This window comes from Heterocephalus glaber, unplaced genomic scaffold, assembly GCF_053883595.1.
Source record: "Heterocephalus glaber isolate CG9 unplaced genomic scaffold, H.glaber_assembly_v1.0 deba00001606, whole genome shotgun sequence".
Lineage (NCBI taxonomy): Eukaryota > Metazoa > Chordata > Mammalia > Rodentia > Bathyergidae > Heterocephalus > Heterocephalus glaber.
Genome location: NW_028258377.1, coordinates 41,805,025 through 41,828,361, shown reverse-complemented (window position 1 = coordinate 41,828,361; position 23,337 = coordinate 41,805,025). Strand labels below are relative to the sequence as shown.

Genomic DNA, 23,337 nt, shown 5'->3' with positions numbered 1-23,337 from the left:
GAAAAATGTTCCAGCTATTGTAAAGAAAAGTATTTACAGAAACAAATGTCTGCAAGAAGTGGTTAGTTCTCTATGACCCAGCAACCTTAACAAAAAGTTAATCCTGTCATTAGAATACTACGACATTTGTTTTCAAGCGCACAGAATACAAAGAAAATCTAATAGGGTCATTTCTTGAAAATTAGGGTAGAAAAAAAGCCTCAAGCACTAATTCTTCTCTAACAGAGCAGGTAGATGGGAGTTAAAGCCTTTGCAGCGGGAGGAGGGGGGATTAAAACCCTAAGAACAATAACCTGAGCTGAAGGTATACTCCTACTAGTTACATCTGATCCTTTCTCTAGGAAATGGGTGCCTACCACTACCATAGCACACTTGGGGAAATAAAACTAAGAACTAACAACATTCCTCCTCCAAGGGATATTAATGAGATCAAATACACACACAGGGTTGTCAAAAATAACAAGGACTGGCTGGGGATTTAGCTCAGTGGTTTCACCGCCTGCTGCACAAGCGCAAGGACCTGAGTTCAATCCCCAGTACCAAAATAAATAAATAAATAAATAACAACAAGGACTAAGGGGTACCTTCTCCTTTCCATCTCTCTCTGCAAAACTGTGCTCTCCAATCAAAACCCTACACAGTCAAGAACTCTCCCGTATTCAAGGATCTATTAAAATGGGAAACACCACAGCTTCCATAGCAACGCTTATCTTTTGCACCCCATTCCAAGGCCAAAGAGCTCAGCTAGAATCACTTGAAACCCGAAGTAAAAAGGGTCCATCTTCCCAGAAGAGACCAAGCTCTACTCAATCTAAACTCACAAACCCATGGCTCAAAGTTTACCATAGTACAAAAGCAACCCAACATGGCACATCTGATCAGGCTTTGACACTGAGGAATTGCTTGCAAAACAGATTTCAGTCCTGCTAGGCATGGTGTGCACACCTGTAATCCCAACATTTGGGAGGCTGAGACTGGAGGATCACCACAAGTTCAAGCCAGCCTGGACTACATAGTGAGACTCTGTCTCAAAGAAACAAACAAAAAACCCCCAACAAAAACAGACTCGAGCCTTAACATACTCAGAATTAACTTCTCTTCAAAAATTAGGGATTAAAAAAAAATTGGAGATGCATCTAATTTCTCCAATGATATAGCTCTTAAAAAATATCAAATAAGTTCTAAACTCTTACCATAATTTTAAACAAATTAAATCATCACTAATATACTTTCTAGGGGGTGTTCAAGACCACTTTTACACGTAAAACTACGATTTGTATGAATTTTCAGTATTTATTTTAATTGGAATGACCACCCAGTACTCTTAAAAGTCTTTCCCATGGGCTGTGGGTGTAGCTCAGTAGTAGAGCACTTGCCTAATATCCTGTACAAGGCCCTACATTTGATCTCCAGTACACAAAAAGCCTTTCCTTAAAAAAAAAAATTAAGTCAAACATGGTAGCGCACTCTAGGAGGAGGAAGCAGAGGCAGGAGGATGGCAAATTTAAACCCAGCCTGGGCAAATCAATGACTTAGCAAGACCCTGTCTGAAACAAAACAAAATAAAACAAAAGTGCTAGAGATGTGCCTTGGTGTGAAGGTCCTGGGTTCAATCCCAGTACCACCAAAGCATTGTTAGCAAAAGTGGCTCACATAGTTAAGGCATTTTGCTTTCTGAAGTTAGGGTATATGATAGCTTACTAAGTAAAACATCACCACGTTTAGTAACAATCATTCAGCAAACACACGCTCAGGGCCCAAAATGTGTACAGGTCTGTGAGCCCAAACCCACTCCGCCTCTAAGACCTTACAGTCTATCTGGCAAGCTGCGACTGACTAAAGTAACAGGTGGACACGCCCTAAAATAAACAGCACAGACACTATGTTTCATAAATACTTTGGCACAGAAGATTGTGATTGTTGTGGGTTAGGGTTGGGGTGGTCCGAAACTAGCTGTAAAGCAGAGGAAGAAGATGAGCTGGGACTGGCAGGGCTCCAAATGGTGTTGAGAAGGGTCCCACAGGCAGCCTTCCAGTTTATAAAATACTTTCAACATCTATACTCATTTCTTCTGAATCTTACAAGAATCCTTACAGAAAGCCAAATAAGGGCCGGGGATGTAGCTCAGTGGCGCCGCTCCTGCCTGGTAAGCGAAAGGTCCTGAGTTGGAGCCCCAGTACTGGTGGGGGAAAAAAAGAGGCAAATATACTCTAGTTTACAGAAAAGCAAAGGATGAGAAGACCTAACCAGTTGGTACAGTAAAAATGAAATTTAGGTTTGAGCCCAAGTATTCAGTCTTCAAGCCCAACAGTCCAGCAAAAAATAATTCTGACAGAGCAGAAGATCTATGGGGGTCAGGGAAAGAGGGTTAGGTCAGATAGATCTTGGAGAACCGCGAAGAGACTGAACTTCAACCCTAAGCCCAAGGCCTACTTAGGTTAGAGTAATACAACACAATACCCAGGTGAGCGATAATAAAGGTATGAAGTAAATACACATGGAAGAAGGCCGGGGATTTAATGCAGTGGCACCGTGCCTGCCTCGCAAGCACAAGATCCTGAGTTCGATCCCCGATACCAAAAAAAAAAAAAAAAAAAAAACCCACCATGGAAGATCCTGGCATTCTAGCTTATGTCTGAAATCCCAGAACTCGAGAGGCTGAGGCAGGAAGACCGCCATGAGTTCCAGACCAGGCTGGAATACATAGTGAGTTCAAGACCAGCCTGGACCACACAGCAAGACTCTGTCTCAAAAAATAAAATAAAGTTAAATTAAAAATATAAAATACACGGAAGAAATCACAGCAGTAACATCTGGTCTAAACTTTAAATTACCAAGAACACCACACTACCCTAACAAAATAAAACAGCAACACCAACTACAAAAATACACACACACAAACTTGTCTCCCTTTTATAATGTTTCAGGGAGAAAAATAACTTCTAATCAACAAATTTCTGTAATAACTACTGAAGCACAAAAGGTGTAACAATTTCCCGACAACTATTTAATGGCATCAAAGATTTTAAATAGGCTTCCGAAGTTAATTTGGAACTGTCAACAACATCGCAAGAACCGAAAATTCACTAATTTCAGGAGTGCCTACACAGGAAACAGCGCCCTGCCTGCCTTTCACTAAGGTCTCTGAAGACTTCGATTCTTCCATTCAGAAGCGGTGTGATTTGCTCGACCGAAGGCCGGCTAATTTCCATATTAAAGCCCTGGCCTCGCTTCTGGCACGGAGAGCCAAACAACGTCTGCAGAATCAACGAGGCCAGGCCTACAGTGCTGAAGCCACTACATCACAGGCGACTCCAAACTGAAGTCCTCTGCCTTTTGGGATCGAGTCTGGAAGGAAACCCTTTCCGCGAACGTCCTCTGCCTTCCCGGCCCGGCCTCCGCACGGTCCCGGCTGCGCCGCCCTCCAACGCAGTGCCACGGCGCCACCGCGCAGGTGACAGCCTCAGGGCGCCAGCCCGGGCCCCCTAGCTCCCCGGGCAGCCCGGGCGCCGGCCGGCGGGTCCCGGTTCCCGGGGGAAGGGGCAGCTCCTCACCGTGGCCGGGCGGCCGTGCTCCGGGCCGTCGGCAGCGTCGAGGCGCGGGGCCGGGGCGGCGGGCGGCTGCCGGTGTTTGCCGGCGCGCTTGGCCTTGGCCTGGATGCAGCGCTGGTGCAGGGCGAAGGTGTGCTGGCGCTCGAGCTCCAGGCGCTCGGGCGACACGGCCTCGTAGCGGGCCTCGCAGGTGCTGTGGTGGCGCCGGCACAACTCGATGCGCCGGCGGAGGCGCTCCATGACGGCGCTGTGCCGCGGCAGCGCGAACTCCGCCATGGGGCAGGTGGGCAGCACCATGGGCCGCGGGCGGCACGGGCCGGGCCCGGGGCCGGCAGGCACTGAGGGCTCCCTCTCCCCGGCTGCCCGGCCCGCCTCACGGCCGCGCCATGCTCCCGCAGACTGCGGGGCGGGGTCGCCCGCGTTGGCGAGTCTTCTTCTTGCCCCGCTCGGCCCGAGTCGGGCCGGCGCTCGCTGCCCACCTCAGGCCTCGGCCTCTTCCCTCCGCCCCGGCCCCATTGTTTTCCGCGCCGCCGCCGCCGCCATCTTAAAATTGTTTTCAGGGCTCTCGGAAGAGGGCGGGGCCTTGGCCGGCGACCTCGAGTCACGACTGACCGACAGAAACTGCGACCAATCAGAACTAAGAAGAGGCCACCCGAAGGCGTGGGGACGAGCACGTAAGCAGTGCGCTACGCTACTGTATTTAAAAGGAACGCTGAAGCGTCGGGCGAAGGGAAGCCCCTGGGCGGGCCTCGGCCCCGGGGCGGAGCTAGCTGTGACTGACAGGAGCCCGCCCAAGCCGCGACAGCAGTTCCCTCGCCACGCCCCGAAGGGCCCTTCCGGGTGCCCGAGGGAAGCCGAGCGCCGAGCAGCTGGCGAGACCGGCGCCGTCCCCGCGCTGCACACTTTCAAGCTCCACGTTCAGCTGACAAACGGCCGTTTTCTTGTCCCTCTTTGCTTACACCTGGCCCCATCCTCGGCCAGAGGCTTTCTGCCTCCTGCATCACGCTGAAGATAGGGACTCAGTGTCCACTTGTTCCAGGGTGAGGAGGCTGAAGCTCGTAGGAAAAAGCAGCCACGAGGGAGGCGGGTGTGAAGCGGTCCAGTCCCAGCGCTCAGTCAGGGCAGACTAGCGGCAAGCGCGTTTCACTCCGCAGGGCGCCTGCTCCTCAAGCTGGGTCACTCGGAACCCAGCCGCGGGCTCAGGCAGCGTTCCAGGTAGAGAGCCCTGTACCATGTGTAAGTTTCTGCTTGTGGGCAAACTCAGCCAATGAAAGGAAGAGGAACCTACTGCGGAAAGTCAAACACCCACCCAGTCACCGCTTTTGAGTTCACTCAAAAGCAGACACAACACACGGCTTTAGGGGCCGGAATTTAGCTCAGTGGTTCCGTGGTCGGCCTCGCAAGCGCAAGGACCACGGTTCGCTATCCGGTACCAAAAAAAAAAAAAAAAGCTGTTACCTTTGCTGCCACTTGCGCGCCCTGTTGTCTCTCCTCTGTGATGCCTGTTTGCCATCCCTGCCTTTGGAGCCAGCTGATTATGGGCTGAAACTTTTGTGAACTGTGAGCCAAATAAACCCCTTTCACCACCACCACCCCCAAAAGGAACACAGGGCTTTAATGTGACACCATTTAGTAACGAGACAATCTGAAAATAGTGAAGAGTATTTTGTGGGTAAAATACAGGGACACATCAGATAGAGAACGGGCATTTTATAATAATGGGGACAAGTAACCAGCATGTAAAATCTGAATATCACGCCTTTTTGAGAGCTGAAAGCTGGTCATTAACAAATGTGTCACACATTTATGCAGGAGGCTCCATCTTAAGCACTGGAAAGAAAGGAAAAAAAACGAAGGTGTTTTTATTTTGAAGAATTCTGCTAAACAACCTACAAAGGCAGTGAACACTCATGATTAAACCTGTCATTTTACAGCTCAGCGGGAAGAAAGGCATGAAATACAATGTCAGTGGAGAATGAAGGCAGATTATTGGAAATGCAATAATCCCCACCCATTTGCTTCAAGGAGAAACCTGCAGACGTATTTTCAGGTCTTGCTAAATAATTGTTTATTTGCACTCAATACATTTGGGAAAGTCTGCTACATAGCTAAGGTCACTGTGACCACAGAACAACAGATGAGAAACATAAAGCACTGAACAGCAAGAAAAATGCATCCCACCCTCCAAAAAAATTGTAACTGAACCAGTGTTTCAAAAAAGATGAAATAAATGGGTACAGCCTTCATCTTTTACAAATATACTTCCTCCCCCAAGGCTCCCCACTATCCACACCATGGAGTGTTTATATATTCAGTGCAAAGAGCAGCATCCTCAGTACAATTGAAATGGCTCCAAACAAAGAATAAAGCTGAAACAACATCTGTTTCTGAATACATTTCTGTGTGGTGTAATAATGGTCTTATTACACTCTAGTGATGAGGGAGAGGCTCTGATAGCACCCATTTGCATTCCACGTGAAATAACAAACCTAAAATCTCTCCTGAAAAAAATTCCTCAAGCCACATTAAAGAACAAATTGAACAGGACTGCTTTATTGTGTAAATTTAAGACAGGACTGTTACATGAACTGCAAATGAAGACTTAAAATATTCTACAAAAACCAGATAACTCATGCTATATGTCACTCCTCCCATAAATACTTTTAGCCTGTATTCAATTACAGTCAATTCTGAATTGGCCCACCTCTGGATTAGACTTCTAAAGTCTTTACACAGAACAAAAGAAATGGAAAAAAAAAAAAATCAAAGTTTATATTGTATCCTGTACAATACCCTGGAAAGGTATGGGTCTGCTTTAAAAAAAAAAAAAAAAGAAAAGAAACATACATGTAATCACAATAAAGCTTAACACTATGCAGAGCTTTATAATCATTTTTAGCGAAGGGCTGCAAGCTGCACTGTGAAGAAAATGCATAGCAGAGGAGGAAGCTGAGAACTAGGGGACTAGGTAGGGAAAACAGTGTCAGCACAGTGGAACAAGTGATGGAAACGTCTACCTGGAGCTCACAGACCCAGTCAGCATTCCTGACACCTGCTCTGAAGGCCACGCCAGAGCCTTCCTGTGTGAAGTAGGAATGCCCAAGTGCTGCATTAAGCCACCTCCTCCACAAGCTGGACAGCTGTCTGCAAATCAAGCAGTTCCAAGGGCAACAGAACACACACACTTTACGGTCTAACCAACAACAAGTAAAAAGTATTTTTTGTATGTCTATTTTTAATACAACTTAACAGAACTTTTATATAAATTTGGGCTTCCATCCAATCCCTCCTCAATTTCCTTACAAGAAATTGAGTAATGAGAGCAAGCAAAACATTATAACCACAAATGACTGCACTTTAAACATGATTATCAATTATAAGGGACAGAAACATTTGAATGTTTTTTAATACCAAACTTAAAAAAATCGTTATAAAAACTGCAATTCATTCCCCTAGTATTTCTAAATGTTGGTGTTATTTCTGCATGGACAGATTAATATATTCAATTAAGCCAAAATCTTAGAGTGGCAAGGTTTTATGGTTCTATTTTTAAAAGGTGTTTTAAAACAAAATAAAACAAAAAACAAGTTAGTTGCTTCATGTTACATTTCACAACCATTATGTTACATGTCTTCTCTTCTACAGAAACAGGGTCCTTCCTTTATGTCACAACTGCAATTATTTTCTGCTAGATGTTTAAAATTATACAGACTAGTGTTCAGCTGGAACCTGTTGATGGTGATGTCTGAGGTTTTCTGAGTTTCAACCTAAGGTAGGCCAGGTCCTCTCCTAGGACCACACTTGCAAGGGAAGGGGAGGGAGAAGAAATCACAGATCAAGTTCTTAAGATTGTTTCACTCTCTTCGTGGCTTTCTGTTTCTTGGTGATCTATTCAAAATTTCATCCTCCTATTGGTTAAAAAGAGAAGAAATTTACTGTAATTAGGACATTTTAAAAGAAATGAAAGTTAAACAAATTTCCAACATCAGCCAGGTAAAGAATAACACATTTGAAGACAAAAAAGAAAAATGATTAGAAGAAAATGTACCACCAAGAAACACTGTGTTAGAAGTAGTGAAGTTACAAATACTCTATTTTACTTTTTGTCTTTTGTTTTACAAAAACACATACTTTATCTGACTTAATCCTAAACATACTACCTGCCTGTGGCACATCACCTCCATTTTGAGGATAAGACACATAGAATTCAAAAGAAGACTACAAACAATCCAAGTGGATTACAAACTGGTGCTCTTTCTGCTCTATCACAGATGAAGGCTGAAAATCACTCCCCTTAACTCCCCCTTTACTGTGTAAGACACGTGAAGGCTGGGGACAGAGCGGTGTAGAGCACTTGGCCTAGCATATACGAGGCACTGGGTTCCATCCCCAGCACCATTAAAAAAAAAAAAAAAAAAAAAAAGCATGTGAGATATGTCCCTACATTCAAGACCTACACTCTAGTTGGAACAGAACATATCCATTAAAAATATGAACAAGAGGGCTGGGGATTTAGCTCAGTGGTTCCACTACCTGGCTTGCAAGCGCAAGGTCAAAAAAATATATAAACAAGATTCAAAAAGCATTTATTTTATGTTATTTATTTATTTTTGGTACTGGGGATCGAATTCAGGAACTTGCGCTTGCGAGGCAGGCGGCGGAACCACTGAGCTAAATCCCCGGCCCAAAAAGCACTGACTTTAGTCAACAGAGATATGGCTGGAAGAAAAACCCCAGTAGAGGTTTGCATGATGGAGCAGACTGCACCCAGGGGTGGCTCTAGAGAAGGGACTTTGTTAACAAAGGTGTACACAATGATTAGTCCCTTTCTCATACCCATGTGCAATCTACCACAACACCCAGACCTAGAAGTCCTCTCAGTCATCCGTCCTGCTCAGAGGCACACAGCTTGCCCGTACCCTTAAAGCCTCCTAACTGGTCTCCCTGATTCTCCTTAGTCTAAGAGAAAACACAGCAGCCACAACAAACAGAACCTGTCATGCCTGTTCTCAAAAGCCCAGAGTGGGTACCAATATCACTGAAAGAAAAAGCTGTCTATGCAGTGGCCTATGAGGCCCTTCTCATCTGCAGCCCCTTCTATTTTTTGAGACAGAATCTCGCTAAGTTACCCAAGCTGGGCCTGAACTTCCAATCTTCCTTCCTCAGCCTCCCAGAGTGCTGGGATTACCAACATGAACCACCAAGCTCACCTTAATGAATTATTTAGCACTGTAACCCGTGCCACCTCTAGCACTTCCACTATTTCCTGTCTTAATTCTTGATAGCTTATTCAATATACTATGTGACCTATTTCCAATGTCTACTTATTTTCTGTTTCCCTGTACAACACTTTAAGTTCCCCTTTGGTTCACTAACAATGTGTGGCACATAGCAGGCATTCATCAAATATACAGTGATCATGCAAGAAGTACTTTTTGAGGAACCACCAAGAAAGAAAGAAGAGACAGAATGGTTACAAAACTTAGAAGTTCCCACCTTAGAAAACATTGTTTCCCTCCACAACCTTCTTATTCTACAAGACCGTTCTCAGCACAGGAAAATACTTGAGATTCAGATGTAGTTTAAAAATTATTAAATAAAATCTTGACCTATACCAAGAATCCACTTTAACAAAATTGTCTCTAATGAATTTTTTACTGCCACAGCCATTGTAAGTTACTTATGAAAATTTTCCCTTTCTTAAATGTACCTTCAGCTTAGTTGTTTAAAATACAAAAGATGTTACCCCCTTTATTTTACCTCTGCTTTAGGTTTTCTGTCTTCCTCCTCTTGACTAACAGTGCCACCATCTTCTTCAGCATCACTTTTTTGTTTTTCTTCTAAAATGAAAGTTTAAAAAGTTAAACTAAGCAAAACCTCACATGTTATTTTGCTAATTAAGACAATTAACATCTGCAATTTTTTGCTAGGACTTGTCTATCTCCTTTGCTAGGACTATGTCTCATCTCTTCGTTTCAAGACTTTGGAGAGACTACTTACCAAGCTTTTCTTCACCTTCCTCCTCCTCATCGCCCTTATCCTTTTCTTCCTCCTTCTCTTCCTCCTCCTTCACATCTGGTTGAGGAGCATCAGTCTTCTTGTACTCCATAGCACTGGACTGTTTCTGAAATATTCCCCCGGAGTCCAACAACTTTATTCACATTTTCTTGTATTATGTTACTATACAATTACTGAATGCCTACAGAAAATTCTATACTGGGATATACATAGGAATAGATATATAAACATGAGAAAGATACAGTTTCTACCTGAAGAGCTTTCTTTTAAGTGAGAAAGTGTGTGGCTCAAGGTAGAAGAAATGGTAAGAACAAGAGGTCAGGCAGGAAAGTACAGGGCTAGCTTGTCAGGCAGACTGAGGTACAGATGGGGATAAGGCTGGAAAAGGAACTTTGGTTCCAATTACGAAGTGTTATGAATCCAAGGTGAAGCATAATCCTGTTATAGAAACAGAGAGCATGCAACAGAGCTAAACATGAAAAACTCATAAGAAACCCCACATATGTACTGCTTTGAGAAGGTGGGCAGTTGGGGAGCAATGGATGAAAAAAATCAAAGATCAAATAAACTATAAATATTAAAAACTGAAACAATGCCAGGAGCAACAGTTGGTTTGTGCCCAGCTAAGTTCTTCTTTTTTCTTGAAGAAAAGCTGCACCAAATACTAAGAAAAGTAATAGCGTAGACTAGATAATACTGGCAACTGGGGACCTGTAAGTCCTACTCCCACTTGGGCACAATGAATGACCACTGAGGAGTAGTGAATAAGGTTTCACAGTCAACTCAAAGTGTGGTCCAGTCATTACCGAGCTGCTACAAAGAAAACCTCAGGCAAAGTATCTTAGTTATTTTTAACAACATAAGAGTTCTTTCTAAATGTGATTCCAAATAAGCATTCCTACCTTTCCAGAACAGCAGAAGAGGATTACAAGGAACACAGGCAAAGCTACAGTCAAAAGGTAGACCACCCAGAGCCATGGGCGCTCCTCAGCCGCCTCGAGCATCTGCCCCACTACGCCTGGCTGAAAAACAAGGCAGCAATGATGGAAAGTTCTGGCTTCTGACCCAAATAGAATGTACTACTTGTTCCACTGTTTGGTCATGGCATGGCACTACATAGGCTCCCCCTTTTCAGAGTTCAGGCCAAAATGTTCATACAGTGTAAAAAGAAAATTATCATTTTCCTGTTCTCTTTATCATCCCAGGACTTTATTTTCGTAAGTAAAAAAGCTGGCTTCTTAATCACCTGCAAAAGACTCCCTTAACCTCAGGAACCAGGTATGTAGAATTTTGGTGGTGAGACAGAACCTAGGCAGTGGTGGCAAACATTTGGGACACATGCAGCAGTGGGCTGTTTGTGTCACTGGAAGCTCTACAGGTTCACCATCACTGACCTAGGGCCTTGCACATGTTAGGCATGTGCTCCATGCAAAGCTATAATCCCAGCCTTTGAAAAGCTGGATTTCCCTTGAGACAGGGTCTTGCTATGCAGAAAGGCTGGCCTCACACTCCTGGTCCTCCTGCCTCACAAGCTCCCTAAGTATGGAACACCATGTCCAACAAGAATGCCTTCATCTGTCTCCCTGGCCTTCAGCTCAGTCACATGAATGTTTGAAAATTCCCTACGTGGAGTAAACGAAGATTCAACATCTTAAAAGTGCATTAAAACATTTACCAAAGAAAAGTTCATTATAACAAACTTTAGCCAGGGATTTAGCTCAGTGTCCCCGCCACCTGCCAAGTGCAAGGTCCCGAGTTCAATCCCTGGTACCAAAGAAACTCCAAATGGCAAAGTGACACATACATTTAAAACAAAACACCTGCTATATACAAATAGAAATCTTAAGTCACTACATTAATGAAATCGTCACCAAAAATCCAGTATTTTTTCTTTAGCAGGCATACTGTTACACTTTTTATGACAATATTTCCAAATACAGGGAAAAAAAACCCCTAAAAGATGGCTTTTCACAAAACAATGAGTTGCCTATAACAGACATAAGGACACACAAGACACAAGCAAGTACCTCTGCAGCTCCATCGGCAGCTTTCTTTAGGCCCCATCCATCATTGGCCCAATCATCAACTACTCTTCGTTCACTACTAATGATAAAGTTGTCAAAAAAAATGTCAGAAGTCATGGACCACAGCTCCAAACCAACAGCACTAAATGGACTCATCTTGAAAGGTTCCAGGTCTTCAAAGAAATCTGGATTTGGTATTTTCCTGGGTTTCCAGATTCCCTTAAAAAAAAAAAGTTCCAAATAATTATTTCAGATAATGATCAACAAAAACCAACTGTAAGATTGATTCTGCATAATCAATGTAGATGAATACTGACTTTGTCAATAATACTTTTTTTTTAAAGTTGTTTGAAACAGGGTCTTGTCGTGTGGTCCAGGCTAGTCTTAAACTTGTGGCAATTCTCCTGCCTCAGCCTCCTAAGTGCTAGGATCACAGGCATGCGCCACCATACCGGCACTATTTTTTTTCAAACATACTTTGTCTCCTAGATTTCTGGACTCCAATTACTTTCAATTTTTAATATCTGTGACCTTGTTCCAAACTTACACCTTCATTCTACCCAACTCATTCCACGAGTTCCCACTCTTCTCAATGGCCACTGGCAGTGGGAGCATACGTCAGTACAGACTTTCTCAGTGGTGATTTAAACAAGACACATATGATCTTCAACCAGCAATTCACGGCTACATAACTACCTTGAAAAATACTACATGTACCCAGAAGGTACGTGGATGATTACTGACTGCTGCACTGACTCTAAAGGCAAAAGTGGCAATGCACCTAAATGGACACCAACAGAAGAGCTAGATGGCAATATTTTTAAGTGCAATTTTTCTTTTTCTTTTTCTTTTCTTTTCTTTTTTTTTCTGTTACGGGGATCAAACTCCAGACCTTGCCCTTGCAAGGCAGGCGGCAGGACCACTGAGCTAAATCCCTGGCTCCTGTATTTTTCTTTATTTTTGAACCAGGCAGGGTCTCACTACGTAGTTCAGGCTGGCCCTGAACTCACTGTGTAGCCTAGGGTGCTCTCAAACTCACAGCGATCCTCCTGCCTCAGCCTTCCCCTACTGGGATTATGGGCATGTGGCACCAAGCCTAGCCTGCTTTGTTTCTTAATTATGTAGCCCAGGCTGGCCTCAAACTCACACTCTTGCCTCAGAGTCCTAAGTGTTTAAGTGCAATTTTTATTTTATCTTGTCTGAGAACACAATTTAAAAAATACATTTTACAACACAAAAATATACGCATATGGAAAGACTTACACCATTCATTTTAAATTTTGACAGAGTAGAAATGAGTGATCATAGTTTTGCTAGGTTGGAAACAGAATACAGACAAGGATTTTCACAGTAATCTGGAGCTTCCTAAGGTCATTATGTGTATTTGTATCAGCTCACGAGTCTTAGCCATTTCACTGGTGAAGGTATCAAGGCCTAGAAATGAGTAGACCCCGAGTTGAAGGAGTCAACTCCTATCACAGTCCTCTATGTGTCATGTCTCAGAGATCGCCAATCTTGATATGGATCCTGTGGCGGAAGGACCCCTGCACCACTTAACAGTAGGTATCCAAATGACAAGTTCCCCAATTTTCTTTTCTTTTTAACTTTTTTCCTCATGTCTTCATTTTCCGTCTTTAAACATAAGTCACAAAGGAATTATGAAAGCTTGTCTCTCCAGTTTCTAGGTTTGTCACAACACTTTTTTTTTTTTTGGTACGACGGATTGAACTTGGGACCTTGTGCTTGGAAGGCAGGCAGTGGAACCACTGAGCTAAATCCCCGGCCCTGGCACAACACTTTTGTTGAATAGTACTGGGGGTTAAATCCAGTGCCTTGCACATGCTAGGTGAATATTCTACCACTGAGCTACAACCCCAGCCCTTTAAGTTTTATTTTGAGACAGCATCTCACTAAGTTGCCCAGGCTGGCTTCAAACTTACAATTCTGTCTTGACCTCCCAAGTAGCTGGGATGACAGGCCTGCACTGATGGCTATCTTTGTACCTCTTAACCCACTAAGCTCATACTCTTTTTTTTTTTTTTTTTTTTTTTTAGTACTGAGGATTGAAGCAGGGGCCTTCACACTGAGCTGTATCTCTAGCTTTTTTTTTTTGTCTTTTTGAGACAGTCTTACTACTTAGTTCAAGTTGGCCTCGAACTGAGCCACCAAGTGCTGGGATTAACAGGCGAGAGCCACCATGTCCAGCAAAAAAAAATAAAATCTCTCTCTCTCTCACTAAGTCACTAAACTGCCCAGGCAGATCTTCGTGCCTCAGGTTTCCAGAGTGCTTGCTGGGATCACAGCCACATACCACCATGCTCACCCTACTTCCTACTTAGTTTAATAGCCTGAATATAGTGATCAACCTGGCAGCCTCACTGCAGACAAAACTTCTGTCTAAATACAAACAAATTAAGAAAAGCAACTCAACCACCAAGAGGCACAAACCTGGTAGTTAGGGTTGTCAATCATGGGAGGCTTCCATTTGCCCTTATAATTGGGGTTGTCAATCATAGGTCGCTGCCAAACCCCACAGCCAGGGGCTGACTCACATTTAGGGTTGGCAATCTGAGGGGCCTCCCATTCTCCATCCATGTCCTCATCCCTGCAGGGAACACACAACAAGTTACAAATAGGTTCGGGCTGCAGCACTGTGAACATGTACCCAGCCCAGGACTATCAAATTTCTGCTGAAATGCTTTCACAAAGTCTTGTAGAACACCATCTTCTTGCTTCTCAATTCCAGTAAAAATAACTTGTCCTAACAACAGATGCACTGTAAAAATCTGATGATGAAATGCAATTAAATTTATAGAGCTCTCCCTTTAAGTTTGGGCACTTGGTTGTATTTAAGTATTAATTTTTATTTTAATAAAAAACCAGGTAATTTAAAAAGTGAACACCAAGCCGCTTACCAGTCTTCTGGCTTCTCTGCATCTGGATCAGGTACATACTCAGTCTCATCATCTAACCAGCCTTCAGGCTTTGTGGCCTCTTCATCTGGAATCTTAGCAGGAGCATCCTCATCCCTTAAACACAAAAGAAAATGCCAGTTATGTTGACACTGACCGGAGAGTCACAGTATAGTCCCATTGTAGCAGCTTAGATCTTACTCTCGACATTTAAAACAATTCCTCTTCAAAAGTATTTGTGGGGCCGGAGAGTTAGCTCAGTGGTTTAGCTACCTTCTACGCAAGCACAAGGACCTGAGTTTGATCCCCGGTACCAAAAAAAAAAGTACTTGTGAATCATGTATTAAGGGCCCAGTATCCACAATATAGAAGAACACCTTGGGCTGGGGATTTAGCTCAGTGGTTCTGCTGCCTGCCTCAAAAGCGCAAGGTCCCAAGTTCAATCCCTGGTACCAAAAAAAAAAAATAAAAAAAAGAAGTACAGCTCAATAATTAAAAGATAACTCAAAAAATAAAATCTGTAAGCCAGGCATGATGGCACACATCTGTAACCACAGCTGCTCAGGAGGCTGAGAAGATCCCAAGTTCAAGGCCACGCCAAGCACCAGGCATGGTTTATAATTCCAGCATTTGAGAGGCTGAAGCAGAGGGAAACAGCCTGGCTACATAATGAGTTCAAGGCCAGCCTGAACTGAATAGTGAGAGCCTGTCTCATCACACCCCCCACACACACATCCCCCTCCACCCCACCCCCAAAAGGCCAGCCCTGGCAATTTGGCAAGACCTTACCTTAAAATTTAAAAAAATACAAAACAGCCAGGGATTTAACTCAGTGGTTCCACCCGTCTGCCTCACATGCACAAGGTCCCAAGTTCAATAACCAATACCATAAAAAAACGTTTTTAATAAAATAAAAAAACACAAAACAACAACAGAAAGCCAAAAGGGCTAGCAATATAGTTCAGTACCCAGACCTCAATCCCCAGTAAGGGGCTGCTGGAATCAGCAAAATATTTGAGTACAGGGCCGGAGGTTTAGCTCAGTGGCACCAGTGCCTGCCTGGCAAGCGGAAAGTCCTGAGTTCTATCCCCAGTTCCATAAAAAAAAAAAAAACGATTTGAGTACACATTTCACCAAATACATAAGCTACACACATAGCCAATAGCCATATAAAAAGATGTTAGGGGCCCAGGATTTAGCTCAGTGGTTCCAGCACCTGGCTCAGAAGCACAAGGTCCCGAGTTTGAGCCCCAGTACCAAAAAAAAAAAGAAAAAGAAAAGAAAGAGAGAGACCCAGCATAGCAAAAGCATTCCTGGGTAACTAGAGCAAAGCAGGAGGCATCACAACCCCAGACTTGAAATTATATTACAAAGCTACATTGATAAAAACAGCATGGTACAGGCACAAAAAAAGACATGTGGATCAATGAAACAAAAGAAAATGCAGAAACAAGCACATTCAACAATCTGATCTTAAGGGCCTAGGATTTAGCTCAGTGGCACCACACCTGCCTGGCAAGCAGAAGATCCTGAGTCTGATTCCCGGTACTGGGGGGAAAAAAAAAACCAAAAAAACAATTTGATCTTTGAAAAAGAGGCTAAAAACATACACTGGAGGGCAGACAACCTCCTTAATTAATAAAATGTGTGTAGGCCAGGGATTTAGCTCAGTGGTTCTGCCGCCTGCCTTGCAACCACGAGGACCTGAGTTTGATCCCTGGTACCAAAAAAAAAAAAAAAAATGTGTGGGAAAACTGGCTGTCTGCATGTAGAAGATTGAGTCTAGACCCATATCTCTTATCATGTACTAAACTAAAATCAAAATGGATCAAAGAACTAAATGTTTCTTCAATTTATTAATTTTTTGTGTGTGGTATCAGGGATCGAACTCAGGACCTTGTGCTTGTAAGCAGGTGCAGAGCCACTGAGCTACATCCCCAGCCCTAAAAACCTAAATGGTAAAGAAGAAACAACCTGCTGGAAGATGAAATAAATAAACCTCTTGAGGTCATAAGTGTAGCCAAGGACTTTCTGAACAGAACCTCAAGCTTCTCTGCCTTTTGGCTAAGAACAAGTGAACAGAACTCTGGTCACCCAGAAAACAGCTCTTGTGCAAAAATCAACAAACAGGACACCAAATTAAAAAGCTTCTGCACAGCAAAAGAAACAACCAACAGACTGAAAAGACAACCTACAAAATGAGGAAAAAAAATTGCCAGTTATTTCTCAGACAGATAACTAATACATATAAAGAACTAAAAAGAAAATCAAGACTCTCCAGATTAAAAGACTGAGTAAAAAAAGGGGTAAGTGGGGCCAGGGACTTAGCTCAGTGGTACCATGCCTGCCTCACAAGCACAAGGTCCTGAGTTCGATCCGTGATACAAAAAAAAAACAACAACAAAAAACAACCAAGGGCAAGAGAAACAGACACTTCACAGAAGTACAAATGAATACATGAAACTAGAAATTCCATTTGACCCAGCTATTCCCCTTCTAGACATCTTCTGAAAGAGTTAAAAACATCATATTACAGCCACACATGCACACCTGTATTTATAGCAGCACAATTTATAATAGCTAAATCTTGGAAGCAGCCCATATATCTATCAACAAATGAATGGATCCAGAAAATGTGGTCTTTACACACAATGGAGTACTACTCTGCCATAAAGACAAGAAACTTAAGTGACTTACAGGAAAATGGATGCACCTTAAGACCATAATGTTAAATGAAATATCAGACACACAACTTTAACTCACATAGTTTCTCTTATATGAGAAACCCAGATTATAAATAAAGAGCAAAATAAAAGGTAACAGGAAGGAGACAGATCTTTCTCAAATGGGAAAGGGATCAAGAGATGGAGGGAGGGAAAAGGAGAAAGAAAGAGGAATGAAAAAGGAATTAAAGTGTGTTATGTACATGTACTAACTCCACACAAGGAAGGTAAACATTATTTACTGCAAACATGGATTTAAAAAGAATAAAAAACAAGTGTCGGTGAGGAGGGTAGAGAAGCTGGAACCCTTTTTCATTGCTGGTGAGAAAATAAATGGTGTAGCTGCTTTAGAAGAGTGGCAGTTTCACCGCCTGCCTCAAAAGCACAAGGTCCTGAGTTCAATCCCCAGTGCCAAAAAAAAAAAAGAAAAAAGGAAAAAGAAAAGTGCCAGTTCATCAAATTAAAATTACCATATGACCCAGCAATCCCACTTGCAGGTATATAACACCAAGAATGAAAATATACCTCTGGGCAAAAACCAGAATACCAATGTTCACAGGAGCGTGACTCATAACCACAGCCAAAAAAGACAACCCAAATGTCCACCAACTAAGGAAAGAATAAATATAATGTGGTATTATTTACACAATGAAGTATTACTCAAATACAAAAAGAAATGCAGTGCTTACACAGGCTTTAACATAGATGAACCATGAAAGCTGTGCTGACTGAAAGAAGCAGATGCAAATGGCCACGGATTGCACTAATTCTGTTAACAGGAGCTGTCCAGACAGCAAATCCAGAGTTCAGAGCAGATCCCAGGTGCTAGGTGCTGGGGCAAGGGACACTACCATACAGGGAGTGACTCCTTAATGGGTATAGTGTTCGGGATAATACAAATACCCTGAAAGTGGACAGTGCTGATGACTACGGAACACTGTGAATACATTAAACACCAATGTGTGTCTAAAAGATAGTCACAGAAGCCCATCAACAAGAACATGTACTTCATGTTTCCCCTCCGAGGTCTCTCCCCACTCCTGCTCTGGGACTCTGCTCACTGGTTTCCCACTGCCCTTGCTACACGAGACCCCGCTGAACCCTGTCTCAGAAAGTGAAGTATGAAGAGAGGAGATGAGGGGAACGTGCACATGAAGGCTAGGATCCACTGGAGAGCTGAAGAACCAAAGAATTTTCTTGGATAATTGCAAACCAAATGATAGAAAAACTAAGGGCTTAACAGCTGAATGTGTGAACTTAAAGAGTTCCTCAGCTTAATAAATACTTGCTTGATTTTAGTCTCAAATCTCTCCGAGCTACCTAAATTTAAAAAGCTTGAACTCAATGGCTGTAGAATCTTCCACGGTTTGGACATGTTAGGAGAAAAACTTCCAAATCTCACACATATAAACTGAAGTGGAAATAAACTGAAAGATATTAGCACCTCGGAATCTTTGAAAAAAGCAGACTGAAAAGCCTGGACCTATTTAACTGGGAAGTCACCAACCTGAATGACTATCGAGAGACTAAGCTACCTGGACAGCCATGACAGAGAGGGCCGGGAAGCCCCACAGAGGTGGATGGCATAGATGAACAGGAGGAAGATGGAGAAAATGAGGAAGAGGAGGACAATGAAGCTCCAGAGTCTGATGAACATGGAGATGTAGAAGGGGAAGAAAATGAAGTCGAGGAAGAAGAATTTGGACACAATAGAGAAATTGATGAGGAGGAAGACAAAGAGGAAGAAAAAAGCAGAAAAGATATAAACAAGAAAAGAGAAACAAATGTTTAAGGAGATGATTATAAGACCCCAAATAACCTCCAAAAAGAGAACTGTTCAGTATTGGCTGGACTGCTCATGGATTTGGTAGCTGTTTAAAAAAAATGAAACAAAAACCAAAAAAGGCACCTGTAATACAAACCCCAGGGTTTCCACTCACACAGAGAGCCAAAGAACAGTTACTGTGGCATTCCACCTTCTTCCATTTAGTCCCTCTTGGTAATGCACCACCAAGCCTGAGGACTCTGCCCCAACAAAACTGCAAGTGTAGTTAGCTCTTCGCATTTCTGTGCAAGATTCTCGGTGTGGCAAGGGCAGGTGTGAGTAGTGAGTCAACAGGTGTGAGTAGTGAGTCAACAGGTGTGAGTAGTGTGGCCACCAGTGACAACACTGAGACTGTAACAGCATTTTAACTTTCCATACAAAGCTTTGTAGATAAAATATATATAAAGTATACATATATATAAAGTATATATATAAGTCATGTTATATATAATATATATATATAACAATTTCAGTTTTGTGTAATAGCTGTAACACAGCACCACTTTAGTTGCTAACCAAAGACCCTTCTATCTTGGGGCAGCTTATCTGTTTGTGCTTTTTGGTGCTACAAAAAAAGTGCAGGAGGAATCCTACACTCTACCGCTGAGCATGATGCCTAGCCCAGAGCACTTGTTTTACAACCAGGCTAGTTTTAATGGGAAAACCTCAAAAATCTGTTTAACACTCCCCTGTTTTCCTTTTGTTGTTATTGTTGCCATTTTGTTTCTTTTTGAGACAGAGTCTTGCTATGTAGTCCAGTAGCCCTGAACTCACTGTGTAGCCCAGGCTGGCCTCAAACTCAGGGCAATCCTCCCGCTTCACTCTCCTCACTGCTGGGATTATAGGTGAGCATCACCACACCAGGATTTGCTCTCATTTTTGGACAGATTCTCACTATGTTGCCCAGGCTGGCCTGGAACTGAGGCAATCTCCTGACTCAGCTTCTCTAGTGCTGGGATTTTAGGTATGTACAACCATGCTCAGCTCTGACTTGACCCTTTTCAAGTACTCACCACCCCAATTCCCAAAACAAAACAGCTAGTTAAGGGGCCGGGGGTTTAGCTCGGTGGTGCAGCCACCTGCCTCACAAGCACAAGGTCCCGAGTTCAATCCCCGAAACCAAAACAAAACACAAAAAACAAAAAACCAGCTAGTTGGGGGATACAATAACGAATAAGGCTACCAAGATACATCATGTAAAGGTACAAGTTCCCAATGAGAAATGTAAATGTATTGTATACCTAAAATGTACCAATAAAAGAATTTAAGGGGGAAAAAAATAATAATAATGAACAAAGCTGAGTCCAAATCTACTGTTCATCATATATGCAAGTAAACAGTATTTTCACTAGTGCATCATAAAAGTTCAAGAACATATATGAGGGCTGGGGATTTAGCTCAGTGGTTCCGGCGCCTGCCTCGAAAGCACAAGGTCCCAAATTCAATCCCCCCCGGGGGGGGGGCACCATATATGATAACTTTCAAAGAGGAATAAGTAAGATTAACTGAAATGAAAACAAAGTTTTTGTACACAAGAAGGGAAGGGAGCTTGAGGGGGTGAATGGGATAAAATTTAATTGCTAACCATAGGAGGATACTTTCACAAAAAGGGGAGATGAGTATTCTTTTTGTTCACTTCCTGACATTTCTGGAAGCCCCTGTACTGGAGTCAAACATGGCCATACAAAAGAGAATGAACACATCATTCTCTGATTTCCACCCCACAACCAAAGGAAATACTGTAATACTTTTTTTTTTTTTGGTACCAGGGATCGAACTCAGGACCTTGCACTTGTGAGGCAGACATGGTGCCACTGAGCTATATCCCCGGCCCTGAAATACTGTAATACTTAATTTCTCTCACATGTTCAGTTCATTCTTGTTCCTCTACTTCTACAAATGATGTTCCTCTTCAATGAAGAATGCCTTTTTCCATCTTCCCACCCTGTATCCGGGTCTCAATTTACTTTGCCCTGCTCCAAGAAACTGGCCAAGTTTGGCATATCTGGTGCTCTGGTCACCTAGCAGCATCTTTTCTCACAGACCACCTACCACACTACATGCTGATTTTATTTACCTATCTCACAACTGCACTGGAGGTGTGTATACACCACATCCTTTGGGCTTTGTATTCACTATCCAATACAAAGCAGAGATCTTCCAGTATTATTTAAAGAGGAAAAAGAGTGCTTTTCAAATTAAACTTTAACATTTAAGGACTTTAGCTTGAAAGGATTCAACGCACTGGTGAGACTAAGGGCACAGCTCAGTAGCAGAGCATATGCTTAGCATGCACAAGGCTATAGGTTCAATCTCCAAAGAACCAAAGAACAAAAATTAAAAATAAAGAAGTGGGGCCGGGGATTTAGCTCAGTGGTTCCACCGCCTCACAAGCGCAAGGACCCAAGTTCAATCCCCGTACCAAAATAAATAAATTAAATTAAATAAATAAATAAAGTGAGCCAGGGATGTAGCTCAGCCTTGCAAGTGCAAAGTCCCAAGTTCGATCCCTGGTACCAAAAAATATGAAAGAAAGGAAAGAAGGGAAAGAAGGGGAAGGAAGGAAGGAAGGGCGAGAAAGCAAGCAAGCAAGAACGAACACAAGAATGAACGCAAGATCAAACGCACACATGCACTGGAATGGCTAGGCTAAGAGGTTCTGCCACAAACCAACCACAAGGAGACTATCATCAACTTCACCATCTCATGGTTTATAAAAGAGTGAGACAATCTAGGTTATCACTGTGGCTCCTTTTCACCTAGAATAATCTGTATCTTCTCCTGAAGAACAGACTATACCAAAAAATATTTGAGTGGTCAGATCACAGGCCCTCAACATTTGCTTGTCCAAGCCATGTGGGAAACACAAAATGTTCTGCTATCCTCAAAGATGAGTTGCCAAGGCTCACCAATCATCTGGCCTGACAGCATCTGGATCTGGTATTTTAGGTCGTTCATCCCAATCCTCAGGCTTCCGGTCTTCTGGGTCCTCAATTTCTCGTGAAGGATTTACAGGAGGTGTCATGTCATTTAGCAAATTCCCACTGTTCACAACGGATTGGTCAACTAATATTTCAAAACTATTATCTGGATTCAAGACTGTAAAAAAGATGAATATAAATAAAACATTTAATTAACCACTCAGTCCCAACTTCCAATCGCCAAAAAATGAAAGATTGTGACCTCTAGTGGAAAGCAACAGCACAGAAGCGTGAAGAAATCATATCAGGCACTGGGTCAGAATATGACCCACAATGCATGATTCTTGTTGTCTTTTTTTTTGTACCGGGGATTGAACTTGGGACCTTGAGCTTGCAAGGCAGGCACTGGAACCACTGAGCTAAATATCCCCACCCCTCAGGGGTAGTTTTAGGCAGGGTCTCACTATGCACTCTAAGCTGGCCTCAACTTGCAATCCTTTTCTCTAAATCTACCAAGTCTGGGATTAGATACTCATTTAACAACCCACATGGTTAACGACTGTTCGAACTTACAACCTGTCTTTTTTTTTGTACAGTTCTATACATCTTGTTTTTATTTTTATTTTTTTGGTACCAGGGATCGAACTCGGGACCTTGCACTTGCGAGGCAGGCACCGGAACCCCTGAGCCAAATCCCTGGCCCTGTACATCTTGTTTTTAGAGCCTCAATATCTTTTTTTTTTTTGGTACATAACACCTTGTTTATATGGGACTATTTTTGCTGATGGTGCTGCACAGTACTGTAGTTTTATGTTCTGTTATATGTTACAGTACTGCATGTAAGAGTTAAAAGCAAACTCTTCAAGCTGGAGTTTCCTCTGACCATTTCTTTGTTCTGAATATTGTAATGTATACACTACACACAATTCTTCCCTTAGCAACCAATGCATTTAACAACCTGGTCATGGGACTATCTCAGTCATCAAATGAGGAAGATCTGTACAGGCATGTACCATCATGCTCAACTCAGCTCAGCAAAACTCTGCAAAATGTAAACGGCATTTCCTCAGGTTTATAAGAATCGTAACGAATGATAGTTTTTAACACCAAAACACTTCATTGGTCTGGCATGAGTTGGTACAAACCAGTCACCAGTTAAGTTATTTCTGTTACGTTGTTTTTGTGATTTGCGACAGGGTCTCACTACATATACAGTACAGTCCAGGTTGGCCAGACTCACTATGTAGCCTGGGTGGACCTTTCAATCATCCTGCTTCAGCCTCCCCAGGGCTGCGTATCAACAATAATGAAATATATACTGTCCTGGGCCAGGGATTTAGCTCAGTGGTTCCACCGCCTGCCT

The 23,337-nt window shown here is 42.9% G+C and overlaps 2 protein-coding genes, 1 long non-coding RNA gene and 1 pseudogene across 7 annotated transcripts in view; 2 read left to right on the top strand and 2 right to left on the bottom strand.

Annotated features, from left to right (window-relative positions):
* Maml1 (mastermind like transcriptional coactivator 1) overlaps positions 1–4,123 on the bottom strand; it is a 45,166-nt gene extending 41,043 nt beyond the window's left edge. For both annotated transcript variants that reach the window (XM_004836720.4, XM_004836721.4), the window contains exon 1: positions 3,555–4,123. In XM_004836720.4, coding sequence (XP_004836777.1) covers positions 3,555–3,848 — 294 coding nt within the window. In that variant the 5' untranslated portion in view covers positions 3,849–4,123. The remainder of the gene's footprint in view (positions 1–3,554) is intronic.
* On the top strand, positions 3,159–6,393 carry LOC110345323 (uncharacterized). The gene is made up of 2 exons (XR_015444690.1): positions 3,159–3,454; positions 4,112–6,393. It is a non-coding gene; the product is annotated as an uncharacterized LOC110345323 (long non-coding RNA).
* Positions 5,595–23,337, bottom strand: part of Canx (calnexin) — a 35,029-nt gene continuing 17,286 nt past the window's right edge. For all 4 annotated transcript variants that reach the window (XM_087194636.1, XM_087194637.1, XM_087194635.1 and 1 more), the window contains exons 8-15: positions 21,963–22,152; positions 14,509–14,622; positions 14,042–14,198; positions 11,597–11,812; positions 10,472–10,591; positions 9,552–9,675; positions 9,312–9,391; positions 5,595–7,459 (exon numbers count right to left, since the gene is read on the bottom strand). In XM_087194636.1, the coding sequence (XP_087050762.1) occupies positions 7,406–7,459; positions 9,312–9,391; positions 9,552–9,675; positions 10,472–10,591; positions 11,597–11,812; positions 14,042–14,198; positions 14,509–14,622; positions 21,963–22,152 (1,055 nt within the window). In that variant the 3' untranslated portion in view covers positions 5,595–7,405. The remainder of the gene's footprint in view (positions 7,460–9,311; positions 9,392–9,551; positions 9,676–10,471; positions 10,592–11,596; positions 11,813–14,041; positions 14,199–14,508; positions 14,623–21,962; positions 22,153–23,337) is intronic.
* Positions 18,230–19,020, top strand: LOC147823037 (acidic leucine-rich nuclear phosphoprotein 32 family member D-like; annotated as a pseudogene).